General features: G+C 39.0%; 1 protein-coding gene across 1 annotated transcript in view; it reads left to right on the forward strand.

The window, feature by feature from the left end:
• Window positions 1-13,565, forward strand: part of LOC126095773 (sodium channel protein para) — a 923,047-nt gene that overhangs the window by 647,964 nt on the left and 261,518 nt on the right. Inside the window, exons 21-22 of the mRNA XM_049910580.1 lie at window positions 8,180-8,321; window positions 8,398-8,522. Of these exons, the coding sequence (XP_049766537.1) occupies window positions 8,180-8,321; window positions 8,398-8,522 (267 nt within the window). The remainder of the gene's footprint in view (window positions 1-8,179; window positions 8,322-8,397; window positions 8,523-13,565) is intronic.

The raw sequence follows: 13,565 nt of genomic DNA on the forward strand, positions 1-13,565 counted from the left end.
CTAAGGATCCCTACTTCACCAGTATTTGAGCGAGAAGCCGGAGGAGGTATGATGTTAAATGTCTCCTGCAGAATGGACATTCTCACCTTCACCTTTGAAGCCCCCGAAAAAAATCTTAGCAACATCTATGGCATCTATGAAATGACAAATGGTGAAGAATCAGTTACACTTGTCTGCGAGGGTTGTCTGGAAGGTGGGGTGTGTGATTAGTGTTAGTTATGCTTGTACTTACACTAACCACCCTTCCAAAATCAATATAAACCCTCCCTGTCTACATCACATCTCATCAAAAGGTATAAAATATTCTATAAAATTAGAAAATTATACACTATTGTATAAAATAGTCATCTAGTTAGTCACTTCATATCATCTTTTATACCCACATAAAATACAGTGTTTGGTCGATGTCAGTTCGATACATTCTGCTTACCTAGTGCCATCATACTAATTTTCCATTAAATTATTATTCTGTTTGTTCCATTTTATGTTTAGAGGTCACTGTTTATTCGTGATTCTCTTAAATTAGCCACAATCTTGTAGTCATATTCAGTCACTTAAATACTAACATGATAGGATAGTTTAAGAATTCAAGAACAGATCACAGAATAGTTGAAGAATTGAGGGGAATTCGGTGTAGGAAAGTAAATTTGGAAGTAACACCAAAAAGAACTCAGGAACCGACGGTTGTCACTCCGCCCATTAACATTGGATGTTAACGTCCCTGGGGAAAGATGTGACTCCATCCAGATCCCATGGATCTGATAACCTCACTTGAGCAGGTGCATACAAATACCTCTCATTAATTTTTGTGTCAATGTCTCCCCACAACAAAACAATCACCACCTTACTATGTAACCCAACAGCAGATAAAGTTATCATATTTTCTACTTTGCCATGGACGGGTTTGAATTCTTTCCATGAGTCGTCTCTAGCATTGCTATTATCATTAAGTTTGGAGAAAGCAACAGTCAAAACGCTTCTCGATATTATACTCTCAGTAGCTTCTCGATCTATAATTAGCTCAAAAGGTTCCACCAGACTACTTATATTTATGGTGTCTGAGGTTGGTAGCTTTTCTTTAAAATTTCTCTCCACATTATTGACTCGAGTGTTGACAACCACAATTTGCGATTGGACAACAGGGATCAGCTTATTCTTTCTTTCTACGCTATCATTTCCAGTATGTAGTCTTTGTTTCACTGCATCAAATGTAACATTACACACACTCTGAAATGACACTAATTTTGCATTAAATGCAGGCTCTGTATTGTTACACTTATCTTCAGTATCAAATTTTAATTTCTGGGTCAACTTCTGAAATTGGTCATCCTGCTTTTAGCTAAAATCCATAAACATTTGATTCATTTGGACAGTTAAAGACTTGCTTAATTCATTCTTTAAATCCAATCATAAATTTTCCACTTAATCATTTAATACATCAAACCTAGAATTTAGGGCTTCACCCTGTGCTTCTAACTTTTCACTTAAAGTAGTACTTATTTCATTTCTCAAAGAGGCAATTTGAGCTGTTGAAGTTACACTCTGTGCTTCCAACTTTTCACTTAGAATGGCCATATCAGCCTTTTGGTCATCCAACTTAGCACTTTGGTCATATAATCTAGCATTTAGTTCCTGTCTCAGGTCATCTAATTTAAGACGTAGTGCTTTAATTAAATTTGCTACCTCATTCCAGTCTGGCATTTCCTTTCTTGTAGTCATTGCCATGGCTGGCTCTGACATTTGTTGCTGTTCTTTATCCATAATTTTATGGATCTTAGACCTACTGTTCATCTAAGGAAAATTCACCAATGAATACAATAACGTAATAACAGTTTATCATGCAATCGTCCCCTCAACTTTACCAACAAATTGTTTTTTGTTCACCCGGCGTAAAGTTTTAGGCTGCATCAGTGAGCAGGTGTAGAATTGGCACCAGTGAATAGCTCATCGAACGTTGGTTAAAGCGTTGGTGTTGGCGAGTGGACGCAAAGTCAGTAACGGTGAATGGCAGCCGTTGCAGTCAGCAATGGTGGCGGGTTACTGCATCGGCGTCAGTTGGTTGCTGCATCAACATCGGTCGGGTCGACGTATTTGTGAGGACTGCTTACTTCCCTACACCAAATCTTCTTAGTCAAACTATTCTCTGCATCTTTCTTTGTTCGGTGCTTATTAACTTTTTCACTCTTTTTTCCTTTTAGGCAGAATCCAATTCTGCATAACAGTTTCTTTGTCTTGTTACTCTCGGTTGCTACAGCAACTCTATACCTTCTTATCTCGATTTCTTGTCATTAAATTCCCACTTTCTTCGGGTCCTGTCACTTGGGTCGCCACTTTCTAACGTTTTCCAGACGACCGGAGACTGTGTGGTACACTGGTGCAAGACTTACACGTCTCTCGCGGGTGATTTACATATTGTGTGCAGCTGATCTTCTTCTCAGGACAGACGGCTGTGTCGATCTTCACAATGCTTCTTCTCTGAAGATTTCGTGCTGTTAAGGGAAATGATACTAACTACTTGCCTACATTTGAAATGATTTCTTACTCTCAGAATATTTTTGTATCAACTTCACTATATTTTCTTCTTCACAATAAAAGAATTACACAAGTTTTACAAGTGCTTTCAAGTCTCGCAAATCAACCCCGTCTGGAAAACATTAGTACTTAACATATACCATTACAGTCTCTTTTGGTTTTAATAACCCTTGTCAAAACAGGTCTTGCTCCTAAGAAGTGAAACGACAGAGTATATGAGTCTCTAGATAAAAGATATTTCATTTGTTCCAACAGTCACTACTATTTCACTGCCGAAGAGTTGCCCTTGATTACTCCTTGTACTGGACATACGGCTTCCAAGGTGTGCACGGCCAACACTTGTCAGCACCGATAAACCGCCTCAAATTTAGTCTTCTCGCAACACACGCCCATCCTGCAAACACATAAATTGTGGCACAGTAGACACAATTCCACTCTCACCCACTCAATCTTAAAATATCATGTGTTCGAGATGGTGAAATATGAGTGTATGTAGAATTTATCCCAAAATTCTCGAGGCACTACACCAGTGAGGACAGTGTATTGGTGGCAGCATATTGTGCAGTGCTGCTGGTTACTGGTGTGCAACAACAAGATGAATCTCAGTACTCTGAATGGCAACCAGAAGACAGCTGAGGGCAGTTTTCAGCATAAGGTGGCAGGCAAGCTGTGGCAATGGCATGCAGCATCGCCATGGACTTGGCCCCTCATGGACAGGAATTCAGGAACATGCTGCCTGCATGCGAATAGTGTTGCCTGTCTGTAGCAAGGTGGACTTTGCCTGCACAGCATTGTGAGAAATGCCAGCACATCACAGAGTTCCCTGGCAGGGCAAGCCAGGAAACTAACGGCCTCCCTGAAAGGTGAGCAATCCTACTTCGTTGACATCAGATTTGTACCAATGCATGGGGGGCCAAATAGTGAAATACTGTATGCATACTGAAAGATGTGGGCTTTGTAGGTTGTTTAAATAATAGATGAGGTTTGGCTGGTGAAACCTGCATATACTCAGCAAATGGAATAAAAAGGATACACTCAAGGGACAGCATACATGCCACCAACCACTTGATAGAGCCACTGTGTCTGATTTAAGGTGGATCAAACTCCAGAAATAGAAAAATAGCGGAAAAGAGAAGTGTGTGTTGTCAGTTTGGAGAGTACATCGCTTCTTCAACTTGTGCTCTGCTTGCACCCCAACACCCTATATGATATTTCTCCCATACTTCTTAATGGTTATCTAGATGCTGCTGAGCAGAGCATGGCTTGTTGGCAACCATAACTGTGACAAACCACTTCTAGCTTGAAATATAGGCCAACTTTGGCATGTAGGCCATGGGAAAGTGTGCCAGGTATGGACTGCATAGCCAACAGTGAGAAAAGTTTTTTAAATTGTCAGTGAGCTACTGCTGATAACTCCCAAAACAGATGATGGTTTGTGCATGATCTGTAACTGGAGCTCTGCATATATAAGAAAAATGAGTTCCACATCCCTTGGTGCTTTATCCACTGATGCAGGCCATTTATCAACATCTGTGGATATTACAATTTTGTAAAGCTTTTTAACTTGTTTGGTATGCCACAGCTCTGATGGTAGAATTGCTGTAGACCTAAATTTTTGTCTGCTGAAGTCAGACCTCTAAATTTACATTCAGCTGACTAAGAATATAGATGTAAATAAAGACCACATATTAATACAATGTAACATATCATATTCTTGGTACATTATGAAAGTTACAAGATTTTGTCATAATTAGTGAAACAGGTTTCTGAATTTCTGTAATATTGTGAAGTCAAATAAAATCATGTTGCAAGTTGTCACAACATACTGCGTACTATGTAAAGCTAATCATGTAGGTAATGCAATGACTACTTGTAAATGTATTGAAAGGGGATTTTAATAGATCTGCTGATTTTGTACTGGACATTTTTTGTGTTGTATGTGATACATAAACAGGAGTCTGACCATGAAGTGAAAATTCCGCTGTATGGAGTAGCGTAGAAGGGTCTCCAGATAGTTTTGTAGCAGCTTTTGGTATCTGTGTAAGCGACCTCTCTTACTGTGTTGCTGGGGCGAAAGTCAGCTGTAGGCATGATGGAAACAGGGTACACACGTAAACCACGAAACAGGGCATGTTGTTGTCTGTAGCCCCATCAGAAGTCAGCATATATCTACCCTCTCCAGGACGCAGCGGATCAAAGCCACTATAGTGGCACTGCATTCCAGTGGGTAATAAAGTGATTTTTAAAAGAAAAACCATTAGCAGTATGATTTTATTGTAATGGAAATAGATGAAAATCTGTATACTGCAACTGTAAATAGTTATTATTGTGGAAATCAGGGGATATATTTGTGGACAATCTACATCTGTGTAGATGTCTGGGTATAGCTCCATGCTTTTTGTGCAGTAGCTACTATTTCATCAGAAGTTTCTTTCTGGGTACTATACAGCGTTATCTTGCCATAAACTGTGCTACTAGGTATATTTGTATCCAGTGCTTCATCAATGATTCTTCTCAACTTCACGACAGATCTTATAAATGCTCCTGCCTAGAGGTAAATATTTCACATTCCTTATTGATATGTGACACATAAATTGTTTGGGCACACAAAATATGATATCCAAGCTAATTTTTTAGGCTGAAGCTGGATGTGAGATGAGATGCCACAACATGACACTTTTGACAAGAGCAGCTCCCCAGCAGGGTAAGGATTTCACACCAAAGCAAAGGATGTACCAGTGAGGAAGATTATATAGGCACTGAAAAAATTGGGCAACAGTGAAGATAGATGAAAGCTATCTGAGACTGTAGTTTATTGAAACTAGTTCTCACACAGATGGACAATATTCTAGTACCAGTTTACTTTCATGTTTTTAAAAGGAAGAGAGTGTGAGCTGGAGCGAAAGACTACTCAGTGCTGCTGTGGTGTCTGTGCCTTTGTTACGTTGCTGTTGTTGCTCTGACCTCAAATTACAAAAACTGAATTAATTAACATACACATGTAAAAGTCTTTAACATCTTGTGGTAACTGCTTTGGCAGAAAAAACATATCTGGTGTTCTACAGTTTGGAGCATGGAATGTTAGATCTCTTAATTGGATAGGGAGACTAGAGAACTTGCCTAGGGGAACGGATAAGTTAAAGTTACATATAGTGGGAATGATTGAAGGTCTCATAATGATCAGTAAAATAGAGATGTACATAAACTGCTAAGAACAGCATAGTGACTGGATTAGTATATTCAAGATATATGTAAGCCATGACCAACCACAATAGTACAAGTGACTACTCGCTTTGCAGATGATGAATAGATCGAAAAAAAAAGTATAATAAAATAAGCTATTAAATACAATGAGAAAGACGAAAGATTAATTGTTATGGACGCAGAATTTGACCATTGGAGATAGTAGAGACCATTAGAGATGGAAGAGATGGAAAAATAACACAAATACGTGGAAGAGGGAAAGAAATGAAGGAGAAAGCCAGTTAGTAGAATTTTTCAATCTAACCACTGTTCAAAGTTGGTTTAAGGATCATGAAAAGTTTTATCTGTGGAAGGGACTTGGGAACACTGGAAGATTTGAGGCAGTGGATTTGATGGCAAGACAACTTTTTGGAAACCAGGTTTTAAACTGCAAAACATTTTCATGATCAGTTCTGACTGATCATAATCCAGTAGCTGTGAAGTGTAGATTAAATATGAAGAAAGTACAGGATGGTAGACAGTTAAGGACATTGGACCTGGATAAGCTAAGACAACAAGAGGATTTCAACACTTTCACAAAGAGCATGACTGACTGACTGACTGAAATAGCAAAAGAAATACTGTAGATGATTAATGGATACTTTTGAAGAGATGAAATAGTGAAGGAGCTGAGAAACAACTAAGTAAAAATAAAGAGTGCATTATAAATTCTTGAATAATATAGAAGCTATTAAATTTAATTAATGAAATGAATAAAAATAAAAATGAAGCCGTCATAAGGGAGTTCAGATGTCTAAAAATGAGATTGAAAGGAAGTGCAAAATGAGAAAGCAATATATTTAGAAGTGTAAAGCATTCATGAATATAGGAAAGATCAATCCTGCATACAGAAAAATTAAAGCAAACTTGGGAGACAGTGTAAGCAGTTATATGAAAATTAAGAACTTAGGTAGATAGCCAATAGGCTGCTAGTCAAAGAAGGGAAGGCTGAAAAGTGGAAGAAAAAGGCCTATAGACACATATTTTATAATGGAAAGGAAGTTGATGTCGATGTTTTGGAAAGGGAAAAGGAAGAGGATGGATGCAATACTACAATAAGAATTTGACAGATCACTATAAAACCTAAGTTGCAAGATGTCAACTGTGACAGATGACATTCACTCAGAACTATTAAGATCATCACGAAAATCACCCATTGCTGGATTGTTCCACATTGTATGCAAAATATGCAAGAAGGGTAAAATACCTTCAGACTGTGGGAAGAATGTAATAATTGACTTGGATAGAGAAGGATGACTCAGAAATGGACCATTATTGTACTTAAGGAAACATTTCGGCAGTCACCTAAAATGATTTAGAGAAATCACTGAAAACAAAATACAGGGATTAGAACATTACTCTTTCAGGATATAAGTCTATTTTCTTAACAACTATGCTGCCTTGTCCCATGTATATTCCTATACTTACTTCATATATGCATCATCATCATACACACTTATTCTGTTCTGAATTGCTATGATCTCCCCACTCATAGTAAATCATTATTTATCATTATAATTTTGAACCGTTGCCATCCTTGAGCTGATTCTAGTGGAACCAAAAGCTCCTCACATAATTTTCTTCAAAGTATGACAGTACGTCTTCGATACACTACTGGTATCTATTTTGCATAACAATAATGGAAATTCCTGGATGGAGCAATACATAAAATAAGGTAAAGGCAGCTACTAACATGTAGCTGATCGGCCTAAACCTCCACTAATCTGTTGCACTGCCTCATCTTGCCTTTCCCTTCTCTCTTACGGCACAGTACTCCTTCCCTGTCCAGATCATGTACTGTTTTCTTACAGCACTCTTCCTCTCTTCTTTCTGCTTCCATCTGGACATTCTCCCTTTCCCTCCCTTCATTCTCCTCCTCTCTTCCCCTTTTCAACCCTTCTCCCTTTTCTCTCCCCACCCTTTCCCCTTCTTCATCTTTGTTTTTCTCTCCTTCCTCTCCCCCTCCCCATTTTCCCACTAGTAACCCCCCCCCCCCCCACTTCCCTCTTCCTACAGCTCCTTTTATTGTTCCCATTGTAACCTTTTCATATTCTTGTGTGGCCACAAAGACATTGGTCTGCATCTTTCCCACTATTCCTTCCTTGCATCCTTCCCTACCCTCTCCCAGCCTCCATCAGCACAAGCAATTACTTTGAGTAATCAAATATCAACAATTAATATTGCCTTGGCAACACTAATTGTTAATTAAATAATTAGTCTTGATGTGGCCTTGGGAGTGTGTGTGTTTTGCAGTCAATCCAATTGTGCATGTGAATAAGTGTGTTATTGCTAGAAAAAAAGCTAGTGCTCAAAAGCTAGTGGGAATGCTGTTTTCTGTTATGTGTTTGTTTGTGTGATCTACAATAGTGTTTGTCTGGAACTTATTTTCACTATTTTGTTTAAGGTGACCTTAAAAATAAACTGAAGAAGGGTAAACTAATGATGAACAATGCCAAACTGATTGGGAATTCTATCAAGGAGAACCATCAAGATAACAGGATAGAAAATGAATACTATAAGCAAAGATTAGAAGAAGATGTCATAAGGTATTACAGAAAAATAAATGTGTAATATGGCATTGTGACTAATACGTATGACTAACTGTATCTTGTTCTATCACAGTAATAAATCCTATGGCAGTCACAAAAACCGTCCATTTAAGGATGACAGCCATAAAGGTAGTGCTGAGACACTAGATGGAGAGGAGAAAAAAGATATTAGCAAAGAAGATCTGGAGGATGAGGGAGGTGAGTTTTTATTTTATCCTTTTATATTTATTGTGTGTCTCTGCATGAGACTACTTATTGAAATACTTGTGAAAGTAGTTATAGGGATGATTTCATAAATGGCAAGATGTTTCTATGATGAGGTTCTTTACATTTTTATGATTCTCTTGATTCAAGTAACTTATTTCATACAGACAGTAATTCTGCACTGATTTTGTATGGATTGCAATATTTGTGATCTTTTCCACTCCAGATGTAAATTTTCTGTTAAGGAGCCTATTCATTGTTTGAATATTTTTTTGGCATTGATGCCAATCAGATTTCAGTTGCCACTAACTAAACAATTTTATGTAGGAATTGAAGTAATATTCTCATCGCAACCATGTGACAACATATGTTTTAATGTTCTCTTAGAATGGCAATTTCATCTGCATTTCTTCCTTATAATAAAAGTCCATAATTGTCACAGTTATGGAGTGATCCATTGGTTCATATCAGAACATGTTTTGAATTGTAAATGAAATACAGTCTCAGTCATTAACTTCTGACACTTTAATAAAATGAAGCTTGTTTTATGACTTAAAATTTATATTTACAAGGAGTGGAGTTAATGATAAAATACCTGTGAAATGAAACTATAGCCAAATAAAGATAAGAAAAACTTCTACTTACAAAGTGATAGCAGATACAGATATAACTTTTATTTACTTAGCCAACAAAAAAGAGAAGATGGTAGGAATAAATGAGATTTTTAAGTATTTTTGTAGGTCTGTCACACTATGGTGAAGACAAAAGTGCATAAATAGTGAAATATTAAAGTAGATTATATTTGATAAATTAAGATGTTAGAAGTGATAGAGAGGGCATCTGACTACTCAAATGCAAGAAAAAGGCATGCTAACAATAGAAAAAGAAGAAATTCCACCAGAAACGTTGGTTCACTGCACAGCTGCTACAGGCACAATATTTCAGTATTTCACTGCCAACCTGGGTTGCAAATATATTCTGTATGACATCCTGTCAAGTCAAAGAGCTATTGACTCATTTTAACACAACAAAATAATGTACTTCTTGTGAAAGTAGTACCCTGACCAGGAATACATTACCAACTTCTTTATTTATGTTTATGATATTCTGAGATCTAGAAATCGATGATAAAATGTAGTCAGCCAGAGTGAGATCAGCATGTCGGACAGCCCATTTGATATATTTGCTGACATACAGCTGAAGTTCAAATCGTTATGACAAATATAACCACAAAACTGCCATTGAGTATTAACTGAGGAACCTGAAATGTAAATCAGAGTTTGGTCTGTAGTATGCATTTGTCACCTGCCACCTGTTTGGTCGCAGTTTACATCATCCTGTTGTGTCATTGTCTAACTGTTTCTTGATAAAGGTCACTGATGATCCTGCAGGTTATTGCCTTAAAACAATAATTGTTATTATCATCATTTTTCTCATTTCCTCTTTCTGTATTTTCCTATCCTGTATTCCATCTCTCCAGTGTCATCACTTCTTTTATACAATTTAACAGTTATGTATGTTCTATTTTTCATCTCCCTCCTATATTTTGTAGCTGCTATTTTTCTTACAATTCTTTCCTTGCCTGATCTGCATCATTTGCTTCTTTCTCTCTCTCTCTCTCTCTCTCTCTCTCTCTCTCTCTCTCTCTCTCTCTCCCTCTCTCTTTTTTTTCTTTTTTTTTCTTTTTTCTTTTACTTGCTTTCAGTTTCCTTCATAGATGTGCCTTTCATGTGTCCCTTCATTATCTGTGATTTGTTTCTTGATTGTTTTTGACTTCTTGTGTTTCCAGTTCTTATTACTCTTGCCAGTGTCACTCATGTTCTAGCCTGCTGATTCCCCTATTTTGCATCCAAGTATCATAATTACATGTTGCAATGGGAGGAGTTAAGGTTATCAATTACCATATTGCTGCAGCATTGAATGATACACAAGCACATAAACAAAACTGAAACTATAGGTGAAATTTCTGATAGTACCAGAGTAACAAAAACACATACATACATGTGTGTATGTTAGTTTAGAAGAATGTTGCCCGGAAACTTAGCTGCAAATTCATTATTGTTTATCTACCATTCAATACTTTAACCATATGATTTACCACTTCCATTGTGTATATTCCACTTTCACTCTAATATTGTACTATTTACTTCTGGAATAGTCATGTTTTTCCAAATCTGTCTAGTCTTTTATTACATAAAACACTTATCAGTTGTGGAAGCTACTATGCAAAACTATTTATTTGTATGGATCTATGGCATTTCCATGTTACATGATTATATTTTTACTCTGAAAAAGTTATACAGTATAGAGTCAAAAGCTAGACTTCATCATATTTATCACAGTTACTTGATTCAAACTATATTGCCTCCAATTTACTCACCGTGAGCAAGCACACACAAATGATAATGTTCACACAGTTGTTCAGAGCACTCTGGAACTTTTTCAAAAAGAAATATTCTTTTAATTAATGGAAAATCCAGGATGGAATAATGACAGTATTATGAAAATGATAGATTGCTACTCACTATATAGCAGAGATGTTGAGCTGCAGATAGACACAACAAAAAGACTGCCGAACAAGCCTTCTTCCGAATTAGACACACACACACACACACACACACACACACACACACACACACACACACACACACACACGACCACTGTCTCTGCCTGCCGAGCCCAGATTGTGAGCATCATGGGAGAAGCAGTCTTAGTGGCGGGGGTAAGTAGGAGCCTGGGTCAGGGAGGGGGAAGGATAGCAGGTTAGAAGGGTGACGGTAAAGTGCTGCTTGTGGGAACATATGGGGGTGAGATGGAGAGAGGGTAGGGCAGATAGGTGCAGTCAGGAGGTTAGGCTGAATGAGTGGGCTGTGGGTGGAAAGGGAGAGAAGTAAAAAGATTGTGGACGAATTGATGGAATAAAGGGCTCTGGAGTGCGAACAGGACAGGGCATATGTGGGTGAGAGAAATGACCATCAGAGGTTGAGGCCAGGAGGGTATTGTAGGCAGAATTTCCACCTGTGCAGTTCAGAAAAGCTGGTTTTGGTAAGAAGGATCCAGATGGAACAGGCTGTGAAGTAGTGATTAAAATGAAGAACATTGTATTGGGCAGCTTGCTCACCAACTGGGTGGTCCAGCTGTTTTTTAGCCATGTTTTGTCAGTAGCTATTCATGTGGACAGAGAGCTTGTTGATTGTCATGTCCACATAGAACACAGCACAGTGGTTGCAGCTTAGCTTGTAGATCACATGACTGATGTTACAGGTAGCCCTGTCGTTGATGGGATAGGTGATGCTTGTGACCAGACAGGAGTAGGTGATGGTGGAAGGATCTATGAGACAGGTCTCGCAACTACGTCTGTTACAGGGATGTCAGGCATGAGGCAAAGAATTGGGGGCACAGGTTGTATAGGGATGGATGAGGTATTGCGTATGTTCATTGGGTGGCAGAATCAACTATGAGAGGGTTGGGAAGGAGAGTGGGTAAGACATTCCTCATTTTAGGGCAACACGAGAGGTAGCCAAAACCCTGGCAGGATGAGAGGTAGTTGGACCCCTGGCAGGGAATGTGATTCGGTTGCTCCAGTCTTCAGTTGTGCTGAATCACAAGCAGCCAAACAGTGAGACTCTGTAATGTGGGTGATGGTTGGAGAGATAAGGCAAGTGAGATCTTATGCCTTATAGTCCTTATACCTTATAATCTAAGTTGCTGACAAACGCTCCACCACTGTTGTTTTCACCTGCAAGGATTACCTGGCAGAAGGACTCTGCCAGCTGTCAGATTCATCCACCTACAAACCCTGCTACTGTGACCCCATTCCAAAAATCTATCACGATCTCTTAGACCCATCCCATAAGCTCTCCTTAGAGTCTCTCTCTCTCTCTCTCTCTCACTCTCTCTCTCTCTCTCTCTCTCCTCACCCCTATCTGACCCTAGAGTCTCTGCTCTTATAGACCAACACCTTCAACCTATTACCCACAACCTATCCTCTTATATAAAAGATGCCAACCATTTCTTCCACAAATTCTGCACAGTTCATGTTCCTTTAGCACATGGTGCCCTGCTCGTTACTTTTGATGCCACTTTCCTCTACACTAACATCCCTAATGCCCATGGTGTCGGCACTTATGCACTAACTTTCCCAATGCCCGAAGGGTTCCAAATCTCCAACCCCATTCCTGGTCACCATGATGAACTGTATCCTCACTCACAATTACTTATCCTTTGAAGGCTTCACCTAGAAACAAATTTGTGATACATGAGTGGGCACCCATATGGCACCATCCTATGCCACCCTATTCATGGGCCATCTAGAGGAACTCTTTCTAACCACTCAGAATCACAAGCCCCTCAGCTGGTTCAATTTATTGATTACAGAGTCATGATCTGGATCAGGGTGAGGACGCCCTATTCACATTCCTCCTGAACTCCATTCATTATGCCTGATCCTCTTCAACTCACCAAGCCACCTTCCTCGATGTTGGCCTCTACCTCAAAGATGGCTACATCTGTACCTTGTACCTCTGCCCCTATCAAACATACCAACCATCAGCAATACCTCAACTTCAACAGCTCCTACCCATTCCATACAAAGAAGTCCCTTCCATACAGACTAGCGACCCATGGCTGTCATATCTAAAGTGATGAGCTGTCGCTCTCAAACTATATCATGGGTCTCACTGAGTACTTCACGGTCCATAATTACCCTCTCAAACTTGTACAAAGTCCCACCGTCCGGCCCACAGAGGAGCATTCCCTTCATCGTCCAGCCCGCAGAGTAACATTCCCTTCATGACTCAAGACTGAAGAAACTGAATCACATTTGCTGCCAGAGTTGCAACTACCTCTCATTGTGCCCTGGGATGAGGAATGTCTTACCCATTATCCTTCCCACCTCTCCCACAGTGGATTCCACTACCCACTGAACCTACACAATATCCTTGTCCATCCCTACAAAACTCCTTGTCTCTTATGTCATATCCCTATAACTGACCTACATGCAAGACCTGTCTCATACATCATTCCACCACCACCCAT

Source organism: Schistocerca cancellata, chromosome 8, assembly GCF_023864275.1.
Source record: "Schistocerca cancellata isolate TAMUIC-IGC-003103 chromosome 8, iqSchCanc2.1, whole genome shotgun sequence".
NCBI classification, from domain to species: Eukaryota; Metazoa; Arthropoda; class Insecta; order Orthoptera; family Acrididae; genus Schistocerca; species Schistocerca cancellata.